Here is a 24,255-nt window from a genome sequence, read left to right on the forward strand (position 1 = left end):
CCCCATGTCACACACATCCTAGTGTCACACACCCCCGTGTCTCTTCCCCACCCCCCTCAAGAAAAAAGCACATTCAAACTCTGGATCAAGAGGGTTTTATTTTTAAGTGACTTCCAGGGGTCCGGTCGGCTCCGAAAGTGCCAAACCGCCTCGTTCTCACGTGAGGCGTCGATCTCCATCATGTCCCTCTCCGGGTGCAGTTTAGGAACCGAGCTCGGGCTTAACAGGAGGGATCACATTTCTCGCCCCCGCCGCCGCCGCCCCGGGGCGGGGGGGGGGGGGGGGGGGGGGGGGGGTGAGGTTGCTACAGCCAACAGAAGACCCTTGCATGGTAAACCAGATAGAGCCACGATTGGCCGCAGGCTCCCATTCCCGTTGTGACATCTGTTGTGAAGTCACTGCTGCACGTGCAACGGCCGCCGATGGCATCGATCGAGGGAGGCAGCCGAGAAGAAGGGCGTCTAGCCCAGGTCCTGGGGACGGGGCTACCGGCAGCCCTGCAGAGGAGACGCCTCATGCGCTGGACAGCTCGCCGGCCCTCGTGAGGGAAACCAGACCTTCCTTAGGGACTGATGAAGTTCCTCGCCTGTAGCCGCCGACGAGACTCCCTCTTGCCACCATGCAGAAGCGGTCACCCCCGCCGGCGCTGAAACGACCCGCAATTGGCATCGATTTGGGTACCACGAAATCCTGCGTGGCGCTCTTTCGGGACGGCACGGTAGAAATAATCCGCGACGACCGGGGCGCCCGCGCCGTGCCCAGCTGCGTGGCTTTCACCGAGACCGGGAGGACGATGGGAGAGGAGGCTAAGAACCGTGCGGCCCTCAACGCGCCGAACACCGTATTCAGCGCCAAGCGCTTGATTGGCCGCAGCTCCGAGGATCCAGCTGTGCGGGCAGAGGTGGCCTTCTGGCCTTTCCAGGTCGTGAGAGCGAAGGAGAAGCCCCGGGTGCAAGTGTCTTACCAGGGCAAGAAGAAGGCTTTTTCCCCCGAGGAGATCTCTGCCATGGTGCTGGGCCACCTAAAGGAGATGGCGGAGGCTTACGTGGGACATCCCGTCACCCACGCCGTTATCACGGTGCCGGCTCACTTCAACGACTCCCAGCGCCAGGCCACCAAAGACGCCGCAACCATTGCTGGCCTCAACGCAGTGAGGATCCTCAACGAGACGACAGCAGCTGCCCTGGCCTACGGCTTAGACAACCCTAGCAGCAAGGCACGCAACGGGCTCATCTTCGACTTGGGTGGAGGATCCTTCAGCGTCTCTGTTTTCACCATGGATGGGGGCATCATTGAGGTGAGGGCCACGGCGGGTGACACCTGCCTCGGCGGAGATGATTTCGATAACCGCCTGGTGAGCTTCTTCGTAGATGACTTCTTTCAAAAGCATCGGGAGAACATCGGCCAGGACAGGAGAGCTGTATGGAGGCTCAGGACGGCCTGCGAGGCAGCCAAGCGCCTGCTGTCTTCCAACGGGAAAGCCAGCGTCCGCCTGGACGGCCTGTACGAAGGGATCGACTTCCATGCAGACATCACCCGGGCCCAGTTTGAGGAGCTGTGTGCCGGCCTCTTCCAGAGGACTCTGGAGCTTGTAGACAGGGCGCTGCAGGATGCAGGTCTAAGCCAAGCCCAGATCCACGATGTGATCCTGGTCGGCGCCTCCACCCGCATCCCCAAGATCCAGCAGCTGCTCCAGGATTTCTTTGCAGGCCGGCAGCTGAACAGAAGCCTTAATCCTGAGGAAGCCGTGGTCTCTGGGGCAGCTGTCCAGGCTGCCATCCTCATGCAGGACAAGTCACAGGTCACCCGGAGCTTGCTTGCCTTGGATATAGCATCCCTGTCCCTGGGGATCGAGGCAGGCATAGGGAAGATGCACACCCTGATCAAACGCCGCTCGGCCGTTCCCGTTGTGGTCACCCGGACCTTCACCACATTTGACGACCACCAGCCTGACCTCATCATCCGAGCCTATGAAGGGGAGGGGGCGACCACCGAGGAAAACCACCTCCTTGGCTCTTTCCTCTTGAAGGGCCTTTGCCCTGTCCCTCGCGGCATGCTGTTGGTGGAGGTGACCTTCTACATCAACGCGGATGGCATCCTGACAGTGTTCGCCCGGGACAAGGCTTCTAGCAACGCTAGCGCGATCGCTGTTGATGCCCGTAAGGGGCGGCTGAGCAGGGACGAGCTGCAGAAGCTAGCGGCGGACCATGAGAAATACCAAGCAGAAGACAGGGCGCAGAAGTGGAAGCTGGTCACCAAGAATTACCTCCAGTCCTGCGTTTTCAGCGTGAAGCGAACCTCGGAAGACATCCTGTGCTACCTCACCTTGCAAGCCAAGAAGAAGATGGTGGAGAAGTGCCAGCAGGCTTTCTCCTGGCTGAGTCCAGCCAGATGGCTGAAAAAGAGGAGGTCAGGGCCAATGAAGATGGTCTCGGGACCATCAGTGTCGGGACCGAAGTCCCTCGGTAGTAGCGCAGCAAGGATCAACAGGAAAAGGCCGAATAAGTTTGTGGTCACCACTTGCAGCTGGACCGTCCAGTTTACCCAAACCACCACTGTGATCTACCCTTAGGAAGTCCTAGCTGGGCTTGCTGGATGCTGTTTGGGCCCTGGATTTACCACCCAAGATAGCTAATTAATAAAGGGCCCCTTCCACGAATTAACAACCATCAGCCTCAATAAATTCTGCCTCTCACACTTGTCCGTACGGGTGTAATTATTGATTAATGGGCAAATAGTAAGCCGCAGGGCACAAGGGCTGGGATTTTCAAAGGAACCTAGGAGAAGGTTGAGCAGGATCCTGTTGACTTTCAGCCAAAGGTGGACTTTTGAATCCTGGTCTTGGTTCATGTTTCTGAGCTTATTGTCTACTGCAGGGACCAGGTGGTGAGCTCTTGATGTCAAACCTATGGAGCAGGAGTGGCCAGACTTCCTAGCTCTTTTAGCTGCAGGCCAAAATCTTGACCCAACCAAGAGCCACAGGACACAAACATTTTGAGAGATGCATGCCCCAGAGCCTGTGATCTGTGCACGGCATCAGACTGCTGCTCTTTCTCCAGGGCCCACATTTAAACTCTCAGGGAGCAAAATGCTGCTCATGAACCATGGTTCGCCCACCACTGCAGTAAGAAATCTGTCCTTTTCCAAGGATAACGTAGCATGATCTCACCCATCAGAACATTTTAGCTGCAAATGCAGGGGGCACTTGGATAAAGCTAAAGTGACTCCGTTGAAGCTAACAGAATAAGGATCAGCGTTTGAGCTCAGTTACGCTAGCCTACATCTGGAGTAATTCCACAACCACCCATTCCAGATTATGGCCTGTCGTGCAGGTGTGGCTCTACAGGTCTGGGAACATTACTCCTTTCACACGAGTCCTTTCTAGTTTGCCTTCTTGCTCCACTAAGCAGTCCTGATCTCTTTAACCCTCCCAAAATATGATGCTTTACCTCTGTGGTTTTCAACCTGTGGTCCGCGGACCCCTGGGGGTCTGCAGCCTTGCCTAAACGGTCTGCAAAAGTTGATCCATCACAAGTATGTGAATACCCACGCTAACAAAAAGGGCTCCACACCTCCATTCAACATTTTTTAGGGGTCCGCAAATGAAAAAAGATTGAAAAACACTGCTTTAGCTGCTCTGCCTCCCTTCACTTCTGCTGCATCTCCATGCATCAAATTATTAGACCCATGAAAAATGTTTGAGGCAACCACACTTCCCACGCCCCTAAAAAAACCAAACCAAACCCACAATACTGCCCAACCCAATCTCCATGCTCTGTGATAAGTTCAAACTATAAAGTGCAAGTTCAAAGTATAACATGTCGCGTTGTGATGTGCAAGCTGCGGATGGCCAAAATTGTGTTTCACTATCTTCAACAAAAATCAAACGCCTGGAAATCTGAGCTCCGGATTATTTCTTCTCCGTGATCTTCTCCCTCTGCAGAACGTAAATTCAAGCGCGCATCCTACTGCGACTACTTAAAGACCTCCGTTCAACATCAACCCAGCCAATCGCAAAAGAAAGTGGACCAAGAAGAGAAAGAAAACAAGAAAACATTGTGAAATGCTGCCCTCTCATGGGGGGAATCCTCCTACCTGTGGACGATCTTCCTGCATCTCAAGTACTGAAGACCAGTTCTTCTTAGTGCAACAGGTACCCTGCTAAGGCATGAATGGTTGGTCCTCCCTGGAGCTGGGACCTCATGCTGCTATTCCAGGATACTTGCATATCTTCCCATTCCTAATCCTGATGTTCATATTCTCTGTACCTATTGTGGGTGCCTACAGAGCTCCTGTTGGGGAGAGGTTGCTAGGGTCCTGCATACAACCCCTTGTTGCAGTGAGGGGCATTTGGAAAGGGTTGTTGGTTATAGTCGTGTTGGTCTAAGGACACAAGCAGACAAGGTTCTTTGGGTAAATGTGAGATCTTTTATTAGACCGGTTAAATAGCTGGAAAAATTGTTCTTTGCAAGCTTTCGGGTGGAAACACCCTTCTTTGGGGAGTTTGGCAAGACTTTTCATCACTTGTCTTCCAGCTGGCTGGAGCAAAGGGCAGAGGGCTTGGAGGCGCGGAACAGGACCTGTGCCATTGGAGTCAACAGCAAATACTCGAGCGGGTGATCAAAAAAAAAAGCATCACGTGGAAACTTGTTCTAAACACGGCAGAACTTTATTTGCAAGAGAGAGAAGTGAGAAGCCCAGCCCCGATCACCAGCCTCAGTGAGCCGGGCCAGCCTGCATGGGCTCACACCCACAGCTGGGACCAGACCGTTTAGGTCTCAGCTGCTCTCGGGGGAAGGAATCCCTGCCTGGGCTTGTGCTGAGATCTCTTGAAAAACATCAGTCCCTCCGCTGTGGGTGTTGGGCCCTGCTGGAAACTGTGCCCAGTCCTCACTAAGCAGGCTATCACTCACGATGGCAGAGCCCCAGGCAGAGGTCAGCAAGACGACCTTAACTGCAGTAGCTTGGCACAGACACAGAGGATTGCTTCCACCTTAAGTCTGCAGCACTGAACTATCAGCTGTGGGCATGCGGGATAAGGTGGGGGGCTGCACTCAGGGAAAGGATAGGAGCTGGAGTGGAAAACAACTCAGCCCCTGGTCTGCTCATTAATGGCAAGAGCAGCTCTTCTGCTTCATGGAGAGGGGGCAGGGGAAAGCGTGGGGAGAAGGGAGACTCTGCAGCAGGTTAGCAGCAGTGGGTGCCTCTTTAGTAGAAGTGCAGGGATTGCATTCGAAGCCACTGCCATGCGCACAGACTGCCAGGAGCCCCCAGAGTACCAGAGGGAGAGGAGAGCAAGGGGGGGACCCACTTGAGGGAAAGACCGAGCGCCTCTGCCCAGGCCCCTCCAAGCAGCCTGGTGCTGCATGGCCACTTGTTAGGCATTTGTTAGCACAGTCAGACTTTGCATTTCCATAGCCTCTTCTTGGGCTCTAGTCAGGTCTGAGCCAGGATGGTATCACCTGCAGGTTACAGCTGGGGAGACTGAGGCACGAGAAGGGGGTCACTGAGCAAGTCGGTGGGAACAGACCCCAGGAGTTGCGACTCCGAGCCCTACAGCAGGGGAGCTGGGGCTAAGGAGACTGCAATGGGAGCTAAGGGGCTTTTGCTGCACCAGGGAGGGCGCTGGGTGTGGGCAGGGGAGACTCCCGACTTGGGAGTGGAGGGGGAGAGATGCATCAGCCTGCACCAGGATCTGGGGACAAGACCAAAGTGCAGGCTGCCGCATAGCTGGCCTCTCCTAAAAGCAAAGGGGACGTTTGCCAGCCGGGCATCCACCCTGCCGTCGGGAGAGAGGCAGCTCCAAACCCGGAGGCTCTGCCTACTGGGGCCTGATTTTCATGTCCACGTACTTGTAGGAGTAGTGGTAGCCCTTCCCCGCGGACCAATTGATCCCGTTGGCAAAGGTGCTGTGCTGCCCCTTGAGATAGAGCCCGTTGAGGTTGGAGGAGTGGCACTTCCCGTACCACCAGGCGCCTTTGTAGACGATGGAGCAGCTGTTCTCATAGTTGTCGTTGTCTTTGTCCATCGTGGAGAACGGCAGCTTGTTGTGTCCGCTCAAGGAGTCTCCTGCAGAGGGGAGGGGACGCATGCCACGTGGTTTGGCCTGGCTGAACTTTCTCTCATGCACAAGCTCATGATGCGCTTGCCACCCCTGGCTGCAGTGAGAGCAGAGCCTTGCCTCTACGTTGCTGGTTGCTCTTGATACACAGAGCAGCTGCTTGTCTTGCACTCTTTGCTGGGGCGGTACCCACCAGGCTCTCTCCTCTGTGGCTTATGTCCACGGCTTCATGCCCTGCTACCCTTGTCTTTAACAGCCCTAACGCCTAGATTGCAGATGCAACAGACCCTTTGCCCCTCACGGCCTATGCTCAAACCTCAGAGAAGCCACTAGTGGAACCAGTCCCATAGCCTCGCACCTGCTCTAACCAGATGGCACAGTCACCAGGCCAGGCTGGCACGCCGTGGCCCAGCTGCTCACCCCTGCCCCAGCCAACCGTGCCCGGCAGCTGGTGCCAGGCCACCCGCACAGTGGCCCTCGCTCGCGACTCACCCATGTCACCGTTGAGGAAGGAGCCCAGGGCGAGGGCATACTTCTCCTCCTCGCTCAGGATTTTGAAGCTGGTATATGTGGCAAACGTGGCGCTGTCATTGAAGTCCCTGGCGTCGATCCGCAGGTGGTGCGTGTCTGGTGCCCGAGGGAGAACAAGGCGTCAGTCCCCAACAGAGCAGTGTGGGGGTGACACCATATCTCCCTGCCACCACGGGGACTGCAGACCCACCCCACTAGCCTGCTGGACACTTATTTTTCACCATGCCCAGAAAACAACTTCACACCCCTTAAAGTGCTGGGTTGCCAAGACAACAGCCTGCCTTACTGGCCAAGACGGCCTCATTACCCCCTCCCCTTTCCCTGCCTGTATCTACCCGCTGTCCCTGGCCGGAGGGGATGCTTGCAAGCTGATTAGGGCAGAGGCCACGTTTTCCTTCTGCCTTTGCACGGTGCCCAGGCAGCAGGCGCTGGTTTGCATGCAGGACTCCTAGCTGCTGCTGTTACCCAGGTAATAGCAACCCCCAATGCTGGAGGCTGCAAGTGGGAGAGGAACAGTGGTGGGGGGAGAAAAACCTTGTCAGAGCCAGCTCATTCCCTTCCAGCATCTGGTGCGACACAGGAGCCTGGGCACCGTGGGCCCGTGGCATGACCCAGGACAGGGCAGTTCCTGTGTTTCTCAGCATCACAAGGCAATAGCAAGGATGGAGCTGCTCCACAAATGCAACAGGCTCCAGCCCAGCTCGTATGGATCCTCAGACCGCCTAGAAACTGCCCTTGCTAGCCAACTGCAAACCCCATTTGGGACTCTTTTCAGCGCATTCGGCACCCAGCCGGCTCTGCTGGTAGCTGGCCCTTGGCTTCGGCAGAGGCAGCTGCAGGTGGCTGCTACAACGGTCCTTTTGTCCCTGCCTGCTGCAGCTTGGCACTGGCCTTTTCCGCCGGGGAGGGTCCGGCCCCTGCTGCTGCTTGCTCAGTGGAGGAGATGCTGAGGCCCAGAGCATGCCCCGGTGCCACCTCGCTTTCCTGGATCTTCCCAGCACGGTCCAGCTCCAGGCAGAGGGAGCAGGAGGGAGCTGGCAGCTCCATTGAGTGCAGCCTCTAGCCTCAGCCCTGAGCTCCCCCAGCTTGCCCTGCCTTCCTGGGGGCTGGTGCAGCCCCTCCATCTCCTTACCAGTGCTAGTGAGGAAGTGGATGTTGTCGTTGCCCAGCCAGAACTCGGATGCGTGGTTCCCAAAGCCCCTCTTGTAGGACTCCCAGCCCCGGTAGAAGTCCACTGACCCGTCCTGGCGCCTCTGGAAGACCTGGCAAAGCACGGGGAGAGCTGCAAGGGCCACGTGCGGGGAAGGGGGCTGAACGCCATACAGCCGGCTGCAATGCTCATGGCCAGGGGACCTTCCGGTGATCCCGGCAAGCTCTGCAGATCCCCTTCCCCAGCTCAGGTGCTGACCCCAGAAGGCCTCTTGCACCCAAGGCATGACGTTCTCCGAGGGCACCGGGTGCCACCAGCACTGAGACCTGGTGGGTTCAGTTCGAAAGCCTAACAGACCAGATTTGGCTGCCTGGTCTTGGACCCTAATGAGCCCCCCTGGAAGCCAGGCCCTTGCCCCGCTCCCACCAGCATCCTCCCTCCCCCAGCCAACTCGCACCGGGGCAGCAGCCGGACTCACCAGCCAGCCTCCGCCATCGGTTTCCATGTCGCAGAAGACGGTCAGCCGTCTCCCCGTCTGGGGCTGGATGGTGTACCACCCGCTCAGCGCATTCCCCTGCTCCAGCAGCTCCTTGCAGTTCCTGGCAGCTGGCCGGGGAAGCGATGGGGGATGGAGGAGGGAGGGGGTCACTGATTCTCTGATGTCCTCAAGTCTAGCCAGGTCCTGCTCCCGCACCCGGGTCCCGGGAGGGGATACTGGCTGGGACAGCGGGTGCACACACCGTGGCTGGGGCTGACCCTGCCCCAGCTGTGACCCAGAGCCCTGAGCTGCAGCGGTAGGGGAGGTGCCCAGGGCAGGCACCCTATGCCACAGCCCTGCTGCTCTCAAGCCTAGCTGTACCCAGGCACAGCTGCAATCCCACCTCCAGATGCTGAGAGAGGGCACAGGGGAGGGCCAGATGAGTCATTTCGGGGCTGCTCTGTGCATATGCCAGAGACAGGCCCTCAGGGAAGCCTTAGCTGGTGTCCTGTGTTGCTCTGGGTCTGCAAACCAGGAACGATCACAGCTGCCCGGAGCCCGTGGGAAGCAGAGGGTGGACGCACGTGGCAGAGCCTGGGGCAGCGGGTGTGCAAGGGGCAGGACACCTTGGTAGTATTGAGCTGCGCTCCTCCATCCTCCCAGCTACTGGAGCTGGTCTCTTAGCTAATCTGCAGCATCCCCTGCCCTCAGCACATGGCTCTGGGGCTGACGGCCCCGGCAACCCCTGGGGTCCATCCGGGGGCTGAGCGAGCAGAGAAGGAAGGCACCTACCTGTCTGGGAACAGCTGTCAGGGGCCGTCAGACTGCACGCATCCCCTGCGGGAGAGAGTGAGCAGAGGTGTGACGGGGCAAGGGGGGCAATGCACGCACCTCCCCGGGGTGAGAACGGTCTCGCTCCTCTCCCTGCAGGGGATGGTCAGCTCTTCTCACCACGAGCAGGGGACGAGGCAGCACACAGGTGAGACCCCAGACCCTGGAGGGGATGTGTAGGGAGCACCGCGGTGTCACCAGGACCCCTCCCGGCCTCCCATTCCCCCCTTCAAGTTACCTTTATCTCCTTTCGGGCCAGCCTTCCCTGGGGGGCCCACGGGGCCTGGCTCACCTGAGACAAAAAGAGACCAGAGAAGGGCAAGCTTGAGACCCCGTGCTGGGGGGCGGGCGGGGACACAGCAGGCTGGACAGGTGGCAGAGGAGTTTGCTTCTAGGTCCTGGATTCGGATTCAGCACAGGTCTGGTCGGCCGTGACCGCGTGCTGGCAAAGGTCAGACGAGTTAGCGGGTCCCAGGCCGGCTGCCTGTGGACGGGGGTCTCGGCTGCATTGAGGCGGAGGGGGGAAGCCAGTGCAAACCGTGCGGTTGCGGGGGGCTCTACACTGATCGGGGACTGCCCGTTCTCCTTCACGTGGGGAATGCAGCTCCCCAGACTCGCTTTGTCCTCAGTGGTTTGGCACCGAACCTCTGTCCGTGCAGCTCATCGGTGTCCGTGTGTCCATCCTAGAGGCAGCCAGAGCAAGAACCCCAGACTTCCCCTGGCTCAGCCCTGCTAGCAACCCCTTACCTGGGGGCCCCCGGGACCCGGGTTCTCCTCTGGTCCCTGGCACACCGTGGGTGCCCGGCACGCCCGGTATCCCCGGCTGGCCCTGGAAGAAGATGGTCTTGTCCTTCAGCTCTGCAAGAGGCCGAGAAGCTGGTCAGGGGGAGGCCAGCGCGTGCAAAGCCTGGCACTGTCTTGCTGATCTCTGGGGCCTGGGAATTGCCCTCACCGCTCCCACCCCAGGCTGAGACACCCCTGCTCCCAGCTCGCACCACCTCCGATAGCCCTGGCAGCCCCTCCAGTCCCCATCACCACTCACGGACGCAGCTGCTGGACTCTGCATCCTGTCCGGAGACACCCTGCGGAGCACCAGCCACCAGCCCGAGCACCAGAGCCAACAGCAGCCCTGTCCCCAGCGCCATCCTGCCCTGCCTCTGCCACCTCCGACGTGAGCAGCTCTGCCCTGAACCCTTAAGTAGTGACGGTGAAGGGGGCGGCGGGGGGGATGCCCTGTGGCCAGCCCCATGCATTGGGCAATGCCCAGAGCCGTGAGCGGGTGGTGCAAGAGCGGAGTTTTCCGAACCTCCGGGTTCACAGCGGTCATGCAGAAAAAGCAAACACCTGAGTTGTGCAACCTGCTCACGGGGGAAGTGCCCCCCCCCCCCCCACCCCAGGCTGAGACCCCCCTGCTCCCAGCTGGCCCCACCCCCGACAGCCCTGGCAGCCCCTCCAGTCCCCATCACCACTCACGGACGCAGCTGCTGGACTCTGCATCCTGTCCGGAGACACCCTGCGGAGCACCAGCCACCAGCCCGAGCACCAGAGCCAACAGCAGCCCTGTCCCCAGCGCCATCCTGCCCTGCCTCTGCCACCTCCGACGTGAGCAGCTCTGCCCTGAACCCTTAAGTAGTGACGGTGAAGGGGGCGGCGGGGGGGATGCCCTGTGGCCAGCCCCATGCATTGGGCAATGCCCAGAGCCGTGAGCGGGTGGTGCAAGAGCGGAGTTTTCCGAACCTCCGGGTTCACAGCGGTCATGCAGAAAAAGCAAACACCTGAGTTGTGCAACCTGCTCACGGCCTCCCTCGGAGCTGTCTGCCAACCCCAGCCCCCGCTGCCTGGCCCTTCCCCTTCCCCGGCCTCGGTTACGTGGCGCTGTTCCAGGCAGTGGGCACGCTCTGCCCCAGAGGTGGCTGCACTGCAGCGGTGGGTCCTGGTGTGGTGGGCGGGGGGAAGCCAGGGCTGCAGCCCCCCAAGCACCGGTGCACTGCCACAACCTGGACCAGGTGGGTCCCACACGTGTCCTGCCACGATTGCTGCTAGAAAACGTGGCTGTCACTTGACGGGTGTGGGGAGCTCCCTGCTGCTGCCGTCTCACTGCAAGGCCAGGGAACCTGAGCTGGATTGGAGCAGACCCTGGGGGCACCTTCTGCAGCGCCCTGCTCCTAGGCTCGAGCATGCAAGGCAAAGCCACCCCCAGCCTGCCCCTGGGTTGGTTTAGTGCATCTGGCAGCCTGCGCCGGGCAGAGCCTCCCCGGGCGTTCGTCTTTGCAGCAGAGCCAGGGTCGCTCCGGGCTGTTCACGGCTCCGAGCCGCCGGGAAGCGCAGCCCGAGGACATTGTGTCTTCAGCTCCCAGAGCAGGAGAAAGGGGCACGGAGCAGCTGCAACACACCCCACAGGCCAGGACGAGGTAGCGGCAGAGCTGGGAAGGACCCAGGAGTCTTGCGGGGCCAGCTCTTGCTCTAACCACTAGCCTCCTTCCCGCTCCTGTTCCCAAGCCTGCCCAGTTACCATCCCCGGGGGTGCCAGGTCTAGGGCAGCCCGCTCCGGGCCCGAGTCTGCCCTGCAGCTGGTTGCAAGGCTCTCACCCACACTCGTCCCACGTTCCCGGGGCCTGGGGGGAGAGCTCAGGGGACGAGGCTTTGTCTGCAGGCCCGGCCCCTGCAAGGATGGCAGAGCTGGGCTGAGCACTGGGAAGAACTCATCCCGTGGACTCGCCGCGCTGCCCACCGGGGCTCCCGGCAGAGCGCTGGCTCCAGCCTCTGCGCTCCCACGGCTGCTGGTAAATGGGGGTCAGCTCCCCAGACAGCTCAGCACCAGTGCTGACCCCCCAGCTGCCTGCCCCCATTATAGCTCGGCAGAAGGTCCTTTGATCCCAGCTCCCAGATGGTATCCGCTCCACCGCCCCATGAAGCAGTCTCCACCAGCAAGGCAGGGCTTCCTCCCAGCTTGTGCCCTTGCCAGCACCCTTCTCCAGAGGGCAAGGCAATGCCCACAGCCAGGGCCAGACTCTGCAGACCCATGGGGCCAGGCTGGCTGGAGGTAACCCCGAGTCCCTTCCAACTATGAGACCCCTGGGAGGAAGGGGGACATGGTAGGGTGGCTCCCAGGACTCACTGACCCCCACTCCAGACACACCCCAACAAACCGGGTGTTTTTTCCCCATTACATTTATTGCTAGATCGGTCACATGCATGTCCCCAGGACAGCACTTCGTGCCTCTTGGTAGGAAGCAGAGGTCCTAGCACTGCAGCCCTCGCATCAGCATCCTGAGGCCCTGATTTGGAGTCTGGGGCTTGCCACCCCGGTGCCGCTTCACGTGCTATTAGGTTCATTAGGTCGGGTTAGGCTTTGCGACACGACCCACACAGTCCCCAGCCCCGAGGGCTCTTCCTCTGCAGTTACGTGTGGCTGCAGGGGACTAGATGCAGCGAACCCAGGAATACCCACTACGTGGGGGAGACACAGGCCACGCCGGTGGGCAGCATGTCAGGCACTGCTGATCAATCCAGGAGGGGGTAGGTGGCCGCGGTGGCCACCCCACAGTTGTTGTCCTTCATGGACATGAGGATGTAGCCGTCGTTGCCCCAGTACGTGGACCAGGAGTTCTTGACGAGCCAGTAGCTGTCCCCCTGCAGCACCCCGTAGCCCACAGCCAGCACGGCGTGGTCCAGCTCATTGAGCCCATTGCCTAGGGAAAAGGAAGGGAGAGAAAGTCTTATTCTACTACAAGGGACGTCTGCTTGGCCGACGTCAACACTGGCCACTGGTGCAGGTGCCGACCGGGGTCCCTGCGTGGAGGGGAAGCTGCCAGCCGCCTCCCGTGCCAAGCCCCAGCCCTAGGATCTGCATTATTGTACAGACTGGCATGTCTGCTCCATACAATAGATGGCCTCCTGTCCCCCGACGGGGCAGAGCCCCTGCCCCGCTGGTCTGCAGATCCGCTACCAGGCTCATCCCCGGCGAGCATCAGCAGAGCTGCCGTGGCACGTCCCCAGGGCTTGTCCAGGACCCCCCGCCCCGGCAGACCCAGGCTCACCGCAGGCAGGCTCATAGTAGACACCGCTGGAGTAGAAGGCGAAGGACTTGTGGGAGGCGTCGATGTTCACGGCCACGGGGCCGTGCTTGTAGAGAGCAGCTTTCAAGGCCGTGGCATTGCCGAGGGCCACGTTGACATAACTGGCTACTCTGGCGACGGGCTCAGACTGGTTGGAATGGCAGTACCCATTCTGGAAGGGAAATGGGTGGAAGACCCAGGGGACGGATCTGAGTTCCCCCAATTTGCCTGGTTGCTGATGGCAGCGCTAAGTCCCACCGCAGAGCTGCAGACGGGCTGCTCCCTTGCATGGAGTTATCCATGCACATTAGTGCACGGCAGCATTCGTGGCCCACGTGCATCCTGGAGCCATCAGAGCACCCCCCGATCTAGTGCTCAGGCCCCTTTCACAGCCCCGCTCCCAGCAGCGTTGCAGCACGCGACAGGGCTTTGCAGAGGAATGGCTGGCTCTCTCCTCCGGCCCCAGACTCACCTGGCCCAGGTATGGCCCGTAGGACTCGGCGCTGGCGATGCCGTGCTTCATGATCCACTCGTAGGCCTGCCACTCCTCGCCCCCGTCGCAGGCTTGGTTCCCAAAGCCCCAGGAGCAGTCGATCAGCGCTTGCTGGGACAGGGGGGTCAGCTCGCCGGTCTGGGGAGGGGCAGGGAGAAGGGGATGGTGGGCTCCCAGGCGAGAAGCCCAGCTCAACCTGGCCAGTGCCCTGCCCACCCTACTCCCCTCTCCTCCCAGGTGCCCGTCTCACCTGGAGGAAGAGGGCCCCCTCCAAGGCCCCTGTGGTTGCAAAGCTCCAGCAAGAGCCGCACACGGCCTGGTCCTTCACGGGGGTCACGGCGCCTGGGCAGTGAGAGGCGAGACCAGCGTGAGCTTGCTTTGGAGATGCGCTCAATGCTTCCAGCATCGGATCGGGAGGGGATGGCTCTGCGGAGACCCCCCTCCTCCAGCGGGTCACCAACCCTGCCCGGGCCGGCACCTGCAACCCAGAGCAGATGCTGGTCCTGCCCGAGGCGGTAGGTCAGACAAGGGGAGGGAGCAGGAGACTCGACCCCATCTGGGGACTGGTTGTTCCAGGGAGACGGATGTCTTAGTCCCTTTTCAAAATGCTAGATCCGCCCGCGGTTAGGGCCACGCCAGGCTCGCTCACCGTACAGCCGCCAGTCCAGGCTCTCGGGCAGGATGAGGCGCCGATACCGGTGCGCTGGGAAGGGATGTCCGTTGTTGCGCGCCCCGCTCTTCAGCCGCCCCCGCAGCACGGCCATCTCCTCCGGCGTGCGGTCGGCCAGGTGGTTCAGCGCCAGCTTGTAGGGCAGGTTGGCCCGGTTCTTGGAGTGCACGTACCTGGGGGTGGCGAGAGGAGGGAGAGGGCCCATGGGACCACCCGCCTGACTGCTAGTAGCCCTGTGAAGACCCCAGGCTCCCATATGGGCATGGATAAGGGAAGCTCTTGATTTGCACCTGCTGAGGTTTCAGCTTCTCAAAGCTCAGCCCAGCAAAGAGCCCAGGACAGGATCTGGGCCAGGGCCCGTGGGCTGCTAGGGGACACGCCGAGGGCAGTCGGCCCCCAGCCCCCGCGCACGCTGAGCAGCCACCCTGCATCCCTTCAAGATGAAGGGGATGCCGGGGACACACCGAGGGCAGTCGGCCCCCAGCCCCGCGCACGCTGAGCAGCCACCCTGCATCCCTTCAAGATGAAGGGGATGCCCCCAGCCCGTGCCTCATGTTGTGGATGAAGGCATGCTTCCGGTGCTCCAGCTCCTTCTCGCCGCTGTAGCGCTTCCCAAACTTCTCCTGGTAATGGTGGAAGAGGTGGTGATGGGCTCGGTCTGCATCGCCGCTGCGCCCAACAAACTCCTGCATGGGGTTCGCCATGATCCAATGCTCCGGCCCAGCCCCTGGCCAGTGCTCGCACGTGATCCCTAAGACACGGGTGCAAGGGACCATCAGGGGGTGGACTCGGACATGGATCAGACACCAGCTATGGACAGGGACAATCCCAAGCCAAACGTCATCATGCACCACTGTGCCTCTCCTGATCCCAACCGGCCACTGCTGTTGTCTCCGTTCAGCAGCTAGCCTTCCCCCCCGGTCTCATGCCAGGCTCAGCACTTGGGGCTGGAAAAAGCCCCTCTTGTACCTTGTCCAGTTCAAGTTCAAGCCCGCGGGGTTCGGAGGCTGGAATGGAAGCAGCATTGCTATCACGCAGGACATGCCAAGGGGCTTCTTAGCGTGCCCCCAAAGGCAGCCGTCGCAGATGCATGTGCTAATAATGCCCTCATCTCCCCAGACGTGGCCCCATGGATCAGTCAGGGCAGTTTGGCATCGGTGTCCAGCTCAGTCAAACCGAGGCACCGGGAACGTGGCATCGGCGCGGAGGTTAGCCAGCCTGGGTGCAGCTGGTACACACAGACTGCAGTAGAGCCGGCCGAACAAGAGGAGACCCCTCATCTGAGGACACACATCTTGCTAGGAGGGGCAAGCTCACCATGAGCTTGCAATAAGAGACTATGCTGCTCAAGGACACAGGCCCCCCCGTGCAAGGGGACACTCAGGCACCAGGGGATGAACTACTGCTTTGCTTGCCATTTGGGCGGGATGTGGCCAGGCGTGACCATGATTTTCATGGGGAGTCCTTTGGAGGAGAAGGACTTTGCAAATAATGTGCCCAGCAGCTCTGATGAGTTGAAAGAAATATAATTTAGGGTCTAAACCATGTTTCCCTCAAGGCCTTTAAAATATATATATATATATCTCCAAATCATAGCAACTTTCTACAATGACACAAGGCGAAGCAGAAGCAATTTGGCCAGGCAATATCAACAGGGTGAGGCTGAGAAATTCAAAAAAACTCAGGGCTCACCTGCTCTCTTTCCACTAAAGCAACGCACTGAAGTGCAGATGTTCAGAGAACATTTATTTCCACCCCCTCCCAGGTGACATTGGACTCAGCGTGGTCCCGGTATCGCATGCCCAGCATGTGCGATCACAACCGATGCTGCGCTCCGAGGCGTGGGATGAGCAGGACTGTAGCGCACTCACCACGGGGGAGGCTGAAGACCCCGGCTGGGAACTTGCGGGAGAAGCCGGTGTAGTCGATCTCGTACTTGTCGTAGTGGGAGCCCAGCAGGGTGTTGAACCCATGCATCTCGTAGTGCACGGGCATGGGGCCCTCGGCCGAGCTGGCCACCCACAGCGTGTACAGGTTCTTCTTCCGGCCCCAGTAGGACACGTTCTGCCACACGCGGCACAGCTGCCCCTGGTAGTACTCCTCTCGCACGGGCTGGGGAGACAGCATGGGGGGACTGAGCAAGGGGGAGGACTGTAGGCATGAACAAGAGAGGTTGAACCGCGGGAAATCTCCAGTTAGCCACGGGGCAGCCCACGTCCACATGTTCCTCCAGGCAGAGGGGCTGTGAACTTCCCTAGCCCTTGCTGGTGTGTGCACGGGGGACGGGGAAGGACTGGCTGCAGTCCCTTCTCTTGAGCACCCATGGACAAGCTCCCTGGACTTGCCTCGACTCCAGCGCAGGGCTGGATTCAGCTTGCAAGTCCACGGCCAGGGTGCAGCTGGCCGCTGTCCCCAGCTGGGGTGGAGCAGGGCAAGAGCCAGCCAAGGAGCCCGTTCTCCAAGCTGCTGGCCCGTTTGCCTGGTCCCTCATCCAGTCCCCTGAGATGGGGGCTCACCTTGAAGCCGTCCAGGCTGGGGAAGATGCTCTGCGGGGTGATGAGGTACTGGTCGGTGCCGTTGACTCGGAAGCACTTCCGCACGTTCACCTCCGTCTCGGTGGTTTCTGGGGTCACCTTAAAGCTGGCCCCGAAGGGCCCCACAGCCCCAAACTGGTACGTGATCACCTGCCCTGGAAGAGGAGATGCCCAAGGAGGGCAAGGCATTACCAGAGCTCCCCTGCCTCGGATGCCGCATCGGGGAACGGTGGCCAGGGGTCCTGAGCACCTCTGGAAAGTGAGGGGAAGATGAATGGAGGCAGGCGTTGCTCTGATCCGAGGGGTCCTGCTTGGTCCTCACACTCATGAGGACACACCAGGCTTCTCTAGAGGAGTGTGCAGCAGTGGAAAGGAGCTTAATACCCCAGGGGGGCACATTTGAGCCCAGCTCCTGACTCGGGCCCAAAGCTGCCCTCCAGCTGCTGCAGGCAGACCCCTGGTCATTTCAGCCGGCGCAGGTCCAAGGGGGCTGCCCACGGTGCCGGCCACGTTGGTCCCCGATGGGCCAGACGTGGGGTCCCCTGGTCCCCCCAGCACTATCCTGCCTAGGCTGATGACCAAACCCCGCAGGCACCTGCTTGGAGGTCACGCTGCAGACGGGGGCACAGGTCTGAGCAAGGGTTTCACCCCAAACCTGCACGCTGTAGCCTCAGAGAGGACTTGCCCCCCCTGCTCTGCCATGCACCCCCCTGCAGACACGTACCCACAGAGCTGGATGCCCTGGGGGTGCCCCGCGGTGCAGCTGAACCCAGAAGCCAGAGGACGATGCTGCTTCCCTGCCCAGGTCACTCACCGTTGTAGTACTGGATCCGGCTCTGCTTCCCGCTCAGGTTGTACCAGGCTTCGAAGGGCTCCTTGATTTCAGCGTAGGGCAGGTGAAGGACCCCTGCCAGACACAAAAGGGCAGGAGGCAGGTCAGCCAGAGCCTGCCCCAGAGCGAGCGAGCGCCTCTTTGCAGAGAAGGGTGCCTCGGAGAGGGTCTTTCCAAGCTGGGCAGCGCCAGCCTGGGAGGTGGGGCAGGGCTTCCCCTCGCCTGGGGGAACGCAGAGCCTTCCTCTGGTCCCGAGCCTGGGACTGTGCTGTGGCAGAAATGCCACCGTCGGTGCCCCTCTCCCGAGACCTGTCTCTGCCAGCCTGAGAGGCTGGTGTTGAATCCCTCAGGGCGGGGATCTCCCACCTTGTCTACATGACAAAAGCTTGGGGCCTGAATGCTCTGGTCACCTGGGCAGGGGGGAAAAGCCCGGTCCTGTGCACGGGCCCAGGTAGCCAGGGATGCTTGGGAGATTGGTCGGCTTGTGGCCAGTATTGGCAGCTTCGATGGGACCGGGCGGCTGAGGTCAGAGAGGGGATAAAAAGGCCTGGGCCAGGAAGAAGGGCAGCCATTAGCCATGCGGTCATCCAGGTGAATCTGAACCTGGCTCTCTCCTCATCACCGCATGCTGCAAGAGTGCCCTGCCTCCAGAGGAAACAACAACCACCTCTGGACGATGCGAGTGAGTAACCTACTAGAGATCCGATCAGATATTTAGCTTCAGTAACTCAGATGCGTGTTTAAACGGCTACCTCAGCCACCCTGGTTTGCTCGATGGGATTCCTCTGATATTCCTCTGACATTGCTCTACTGTTTACCCTGTTTCCGCCCTACCCCCGTCATCAATAAAGTTCTCCTTTGTGACCGGTGTGGGAGACTTATTGAGGGGTGGGTCTAAATTATGCCAAGGAGGCCCCTTAGGTCTGTGGACTAAGGGAGGCTTCCTAATCAGCCCCTGACTTGGGGAAGTGCCCCAAGTGCTTGTATTGGGTCTAGCACCCATTGGACGATCAGGCCTGTGTTCTCCAAGGTGCGCAGAGCCAGAAGTGAGTCCAGAGCCTTGGATGGTGGCAGCGGGAACCCCAGGCTAGCGGGTGTGCTCCAGGGAAGGGGTCGGCCGGACGGGAGGCACCCCAAGGGAGGCACTCGGAGCCTGGGAGGTGGGCGGCGCAGGGAGGTGGGCGGCTCCACGCAGGAGCGCCCCCTACTGGCCCGCCACATGTGCTTTTCAAGGCTGGGCTTGACCCATCAGCGCAGAAGGGGGAAGTTTGTCTCCACCACGAGTCCCACTGAGGATACCGCAGGGGAGAAGAGCAGGTAAGTCCATTAAAAGGGGCAGATAATTTGGCACGGGGGGAGGCAGAGGCCTCCACCTTCCAACCCAAGCAATTTGCAAGGGTGAATGAAGCCTCCCAGGTGCAGCGCTAGCCCAGACACAGCTGCACCCTCCCGGGTCACACCAAACCAAACCCACAGCTGGAGCATTACCTGTCACGTGATAGACCTCTCCAAACGTGGGGGCCTTCTCCTGCAGCCTGCACGCTGCTCCTGGAAGGGAAAGGACCTCCGTGTTGCAAGCCCAGCTCCCCGCTCCCCGCGACGATAGGCGTTCGGAGCAGCCCAGCACCGAGCGACTTCGATGGAGGAGCTGGAGGGCATCTCCATCACACCAGACCCCACCACTGCTGGGGGATGCCAGGTTGTGTGCATGACCCATTGCGAAGGGACTCCCAGGCTCGCTGCACTGAGGGCTCCCCTTGTAACACATGCTCATGCCTGGCCCCTTAGCCCCCTGTCTGCACTGCCTCTACCCCAGCTGACCCAGAACACCCTACACCCCACAGTTGCATTTGCTCTGCTTGAGGCCAGGCTGGATTTTGAGGGCGTGGGTCAGTGGCACAGATTGGGGAACCCCAACATCCCAATGAGAGATTGGGAGCCCTTGGCCATGCATGGGGCAGGTCCCCCCAGGCACTGGGCACCCTTGCCAATTCAGCAGCCCTCCCAATCCCATTGACTTCAGCTGGGAGAAGGGGCAGAACAGGGAGCTCAACTCACCTAGCAAAGTGCTCCATAGCAAGAGGATCAGCAGCCCCATCCTTGCAGCCAGCCACAGCAAGCCTCCCCAGGGCCACCTTTAATAAGAGCCTGGATGCAAATCCCTGGTGCTCCGCTGACCAATGGAGCAGGCCAGTCCCTTGCTATGGGTGGGGCAATACCTGTCAATTAATTCGGAGAGGCAGGGCTTGGTCTTCCCTCACCCACTGGCTGGGGGGGGTTTCCAGTGGGGAGCACGTGTGCACTGCAGCTTGCACCCCTGGCTGCAGAAGCGGGCTGGGCTGCACTGGGTTTGCTCAGCTCTGTGCCATGAAGCCCCCCCGGACACACCCGGTTAAACACTGCAGCGACGGGCACCACTGGCAAAGAGATGATGGGGTCTCCCCATTGCGTTGCCCCTCCAAGATCCTGCCTCGCATGTCTCCCGGCATAATCGTTGCTTTGAAGGCTGGACCTCAGAGGCCAACGGACAGCATCATCCCAGGGCCCATCACCTCCCTGGCCCCCAAACCAGCTTCTGCCAAGGCAGGCTTGCATTGTAAAGGCCGTCCCCGGGGGCGGGGGAGTGGGTCCGCGGTTAGACACCCCACGGCTGCCTGCCGAGATGGACACTAAACACATACTCCCTTTTGGAAACGGAGCTGCCTGAGCTCCAAGCCCGCACGCCTGGACTCTGCCCAAACCCTCTCCCTTTCCTGAAGGGAGAGGCAGAGGCTGGCTGTGCAAGTCCGAGACCTCCCAGTGCTTTATTTCATCGGGCCAATTCTTTGGGTTGAGGGTTCGGTGGAGGAAAGGGAAAGGTTGATAAGCTGAATAAATAAGTTTAATGAAACACAGGGAAGGAACACCATTTGCAAACGAGCCCGCTCACCGCTTTGCTTCATCTCCGAGCGGGTTCAAGGCTAAGAGCAAGCGCCTCGTGCGCCAGCTGAGTCAGTGCATTCCTCCGGAGTCCGAAACAGCCCAGTCGGTCGCTGTACCCCGGTCTTCGGCCGAAGCTCTCGTTACACACCTTCAGGCCCAATTCTGCGCCGTTCCCTGGGGGTAGGGCTGGAAGAAGTCCACAGACCAGTGGATTTTAACTAGACACCTGAGCACTGCTGGAAAGAGCACCCCAGCAACTGATGCTCCTTCATTCATACCACCCGAGCACAAGAAAATGGAGCGCCTTTGTGCTAGGAGCTGTACGTCCCATCCCGCAAGGAGCTGACATGCTAATGCCAAGACAGGAGATGGTAGGTGCAGCTGCGGGAAGGGGACCAGACACCCAGATCCTCCGCTAACTTATTTGATACCTCTTCAGAAAGCTCATGCCTAGCCTGCATCAGGATCCAGCTCGGTGAGGGATCTGGATCCCGGTCTCACTCCATCTGTCCCTGGCAGCCAGGAAGCTATGGGGATTAGATGCAGCAGCAAGCACTGGGCTGGTTTTCCTGAAGATATTTTTTACAGTTTCTCGAGGCAGAGACAGATGGGCTCTTGCGTTACAGCAGTGGGAGGACTGAGCCCCCCCGAGTCCCACTTCAGCTGTTCATCGCGCTGAGCGGCAGGAGCTGCAGAGCTTTGCAAAGCCGGGTCTACGGAGAAAGAGCAGCCCGGGGCCGCGGGGCCTGCAGATCACAGCAGCCCGGGGACAACGGGGGCGAAGGTGAAACCAACCTCAGGGAGACGTGGCCTTCATGTACGCAGGGGCTGCACGGGACCGGCTGCGGCTGCTCCCACCCCAGCCCGTAGCGTTAGCCACAACACCCCTCCGGCATCCCACAGCCACGGGCGAGGCAGGCGCTCGGGATGTAGAACAGAGGTCGGGTCCGGTCGTCTGCACGATAGTGCCTTTTGGCCTATTCACGCGGGGTCTTTCCCACTCCTATCCATCTCACTGCCAACAGATATAAAAGGGCAATCTGCTCAGCCTGCCTTTCTTAGCCCCCAGACCTCCCCCCTATAGCTCTCCATCTAGGCCAGCCTTCAGCCGAGCATTAAAAACTTCCGCCGGCCAAAGGTTTCCCTGGAGCTCGCAGCACAACGGTATCCTTTCGAAGCCGATTCAGTGCTAGGCACTGGACCTCGCCAAAGGATCAAGCATCTCAGTGCAAAACAGTGCAGTTTCATGGGGCTGCAGGGGAGCAAGAGAAGATCTGGTCTAGCGTCACAGTCAGATGAACTCCCCACGCCAAGTGCCAAGACTTGGCTCGAAAGGGCTTCAGTCCTCAGGAGACTGAGCAGGAGACATCAGTACCCAGCAGAGACATGGGAAGAGATTCCCAGGGATCCTGCCCTGCGCTGCAGAGCCTCCCTAGGTCCCTGCCGAGCAAACTCCTTCCCAAGCCCAGACCTCGTTCCCAGCATGTCCCTGGGTCACACACACATCTGTGGTGGAGGACTGGCCTCTTAAGTCATCTCAAGACCCATCAGTGAGCCGTGACAGAGACGATCCCGCAGTCAAGGGCTTGCCGACACCACAGCCCTGGGTTTGTCAGCGTGACAGCCCAGCCAGGCGTGCCGGAGAGACACCTCCCCAGAGCAGCTGCGAGCATTGGGCTGCCCTAGCAAGGGGCTGGTGTCCGATTTGGGGTGCTTCAGGAGATGCACCCCTGGAATCAGCTAGCCAAGCCTGGGTGGTTAACCCAGGTTCACGCGGGCGGGTTTGTCTCCAGATACAACCCAGGCCTGCTTCTGGAGCGGTGCCCCCAAAACCAATTTCTGCTGATGGGCGCACGCTGCACCGAGCTAAAGCCTCGGGAAAAGGCCCCCAAGGCAGCCCAGCCATCTCAGCACCTGCCAGCAGCGAGTTCCCAGGTGCACACAAAGCCAGGCGCAGGCTTGGCAGGGTCTCTCCCCGGGTCTCAGGGCTTCTTCGTTCACCAGCTCGCAGGATGCCCCCGGCTCCCCTGCACCCTCCCCTTGTCTCTCACGGAGAGGAGCAGGGCTCCTGAGGAGAGCTCGAGCTCTGTCTCGGAGCAGCTACCAAGAAGGAAATATATACGAGCTCCCCGAGCAAACGCTTCATTTCTTTGCAGGTGGCATCTGGCTTCCTCTGCTCGGAGGGTTCGCACGACGCGATACAGCGTATTGCTCAGGGGACTCGGTCACAAAAACACCACCCTCCTTAGATGAGAAACTGCTCCTTTCCTGAGCTCTCTGCTACATCCTCTAGCTCAGCGGCTCCCGGACGCCGACAGTGTGCGCAGCACCACTTGAAAATGATACAACCTTAGGTACCACCAGCACGTTGTTCGGTTCAACTTTAACTACCGCCAGCAATTTTTTGGCATTTAAAGTAATTATAATCAATCGTTAATGTGTACCGCTGGTGGTACCCGTAGCAGATTGGTCTGGCTGACCCCCTGCCCACTCTGATCTCTCTGTATCTTAAGCCCAGCAGGGTGCTTCTACCATTGACTTAATTGCCCTGGCTAATTATATCCCAAGGATATATGGGGTGATTAGCGGGGGCGATTAGCAGGCTGGACGGAGACCTGGTGTGGGGTCTGGGGCTCCCTTAAAGGAGACGCAGCAGCAGCTGCTGAGTGCCCCCAGTTTGTTTGCTCAGCAGAGAAGCCTTGTCTAGCAGCCTCCTCCTGTATCCTGGGCAAGCTTCAAATGCCCTGAAAAGAAGCAAGTTAGGAGCCAAGCCCACGTAAGGGCCCAGACACCTTGAAACCCTGTGCCCACCCCAGGACCTCCCTTCTGCCCCTGCTTGCTGCTGCACCCAGGCGTTCGCTGGCCGAGAGGCAGGTGAGGGGCATCAGAGACGGGGCTTCTCCAGCGGCTGGAGCTGGTTCTCCGGTGGTGTGAGCTCTCTCGCCTTCACAGAGGGGAGCTGAGCCCAGCAGAGGTTCCCTGCCTCTCTAGGGAGAGGGGATGGGGATGGCTGGATGGATAGGTCAGGGAGGCATGGGTCCGTCTTGCAGGAGCGAGGCAGCGTCTCTGCAGCCGTGCAAGTGGAGCAGTGGGAATGAGGGCGTCTGAGCTGGGGGGTCAAGGGAGACCCCGAGCCGCGGCCGTCCCCAGGGGAACAGACACGAGGCCAGTGCCTGCCCGGGTCCAGGGGAGCCGTGCTGGTACTGCTGCAGGCATTGGGTGCTAGGGACGGGAAGAGAGATGCCCTCGCTGGTCCTTGTTTCACAGGCGCAGCATGCAAGCCCACGTCTGGTCCCTGGCTTTGGCCATGTCTCTCGAGCCTCAGGGGAGCAGGCTGGTACCGCCGCAGCCGGGGCCGTGTAGCAGCGAGGCCTTGCTCCTACCGCCAGAAGGGACGGCGCGGTGCAGGTGGTGGATTACCCTGGTTTAGTGCCTCTGAGCCATGGGTTACAGGGCGCTTTAGAAGCCTTAACGAGAGAAACTACACAGCGGCCTGGTCACTGGAGAGCTAGTCTTCTCCCCCTTTCACAGATGGGAACACTGAGGCCCCCGGCTTCTTCTTGGTGTAATGCCAGGAAAATGCAGACCCTGGGGCTTTGTGAGCCTGACGCATGGCACGTCCATGTTTTGTTCCTGCTGCTGTCTCCTGCCCTAGCTCCTTTCCTCCCTGGCACTTGCGGCCCCCAGACTGCAAG

The 24,255-nt window shown here is 60.0% G+C and overlaps 4 protein-coding genes across 5 annotated transcripts in view; 1 reads left to right on the forward strand and 3 right to left on the reverse strand.

Moving 5' to 3' along the window:
* FAM76A (family with sequence similarity 76 member A) overlaps positions 1-182 on the reverse strand; it is a 15,393-nt gene extending 15,211 nt beyond the window's left edge. Inside the window, exon 1 of the mRNA XM_006019360.3 lies at positions 161-182. Coding sequence (XP_006019422.1) covers positions 161-182 — 22 coding nt within the window. The remainder of the gene's footprint in view (positions 1-160) is intronic.
* A 150-nt stretch (positions 183-332) lies between these two features.
* On the forward strand, positions 333-2,558 carry LOC102368266 (heat shock 70 kDa protein 1A-like). The gene is given in 2 exon segments (XM_014517859.2): positions 333-2,378; positions 2,381-2,558. Coding segments are annotated over 2 exon segments (1,848 nt in total). The 5' UTR covers positions 333-619; the 3' UTR covers positions 2,470-2,558.
* Positions 2,559-4,647: 2,089 nt separating this feature from the next.
* FCN3 (ficolin 3) lies at positions 4,648-10,262 on the reverse strand. 2 transcript variants are annotated; one of them, XM_025198753.1, is made up of 8 exons: positions 10,094-10,262; positions 9,799-9,927; positions 9,290-9,343; positions 9,013-9,057; positions 8,221-8,390; positions 7,725-7,854; positions 6,554-6,688; positions 4,648-6,069 (listed from the first exon to the last, which is right to left on the reverse strand). In XM_025198753.1, the coding sequence occupies exons 1-8, from the start codon at positions 10,194-10,196 to the stop codon at positions 5,822-5,824; spliced, it is 1,014 nt and encodes a 337-aa protein (XP_025054538.1). In that variant the 5' UTR covers positions 10,197-10,262; the 3' UTR covers positions 4,648-5,821. The 2 variants fall into 2 exon arrangements, with proteins under 2 accessions (XP_025054538.1, XP_014373271.1); XM_014517785.2 differs by having other exon boundaries at positions 8,221-8,348; positions 9,799-9,909; positions 10,094-10,256.
* Positions 10,263-12,216: 1,954 nt separating this feature from the next.
* On the reverse strand, positions 12,217-19,748 carry LOC102368773 (digestive cysteine proteinase 2-like). Its single transcript, XM_006019225.3, has 11 exons — positions 19,697-19,748; positions 19,127-19,186; positions 17,621-17,713; positions 16,789-16,961; positions 16,144-16,384; positions 14,822-15,023; positions 14,252-14,445; positions 13,853-13,944; positions 13,582-13,740; positions 13,092-13,281; positions 12,217-12,743 (listed from the first exon to the last, which is right to left on the reverse strand). Exons 1-11 carry the CDS (start codon positions 19,734-19,736, stop codon positions 12,556-12,558), a joined length of 1,632 nt encoding a protein of 543 aa, XP_006019287.1. The 5' UTR covers positions 19,737-19,748; the 3' UTR covers positions 12,217-12,555.
* Positions 19,749-24,255: the final 4,507 nt, after the last annotated feature.

Source organism: Alligator sinensis, unplaced genomic scaffold (assembly GCF_000455745.1).
Source record: "Alligator sinensis unplaced genomic scaffold, ASM45574v1 scaffold337_1, whole genome shotgun sequence".
NCBI classification, from domain to species: Eukaryota; Metazoa; Chordata; order Crocodylia; family Alligatoridae; genus Alligator; species Alligator sinensis.

Coding starts and splice junctions, on each gene's coding strand:
- FCN3 (XM_025198753.1), bottom strand. CDS start 10,196: ATGGCGCTGGGGACAGGGCTGCTGTTGGCTCTGGTGCTCGGGCTGGTG. Junction 9,928..10,093: donor AGAGTCCAGCAGCTGCGTCC/GTGAGTGGTGAT, acceptor CCCCCTGACCAG/CTTCTCGGCCTCTTGCAGAG. Junction 7,855..8,220: donor CCGATGGCGGAGGCTGGCTG/GTGAGTCCGGCT, acceptor GTGCTTTGCCAG/GTCTTCCAGAGGCGCCAGGA.
- LOC102368773 (XM_006019225.3), bottom strand. CDS start 19,736: ATGGGGCTGCTGATCCTCTTGCTATGGAGCACTTTGCTAG. Junction 13,945..14,251: donor CCTGGACTGGCGGCTGTACG/GTGAGCGAGCCT, acceptor CTCACTGCCCAG/GCGCCGTGACCCCCGTGAAG. Junction 13,741..13,852: donor AGGGGGCCCTCTTCCTCCAG/GTGAGACGGGCA, acceptor GCCCCTCCCCAG/ACCGGCGAGCTGACCCCCCT.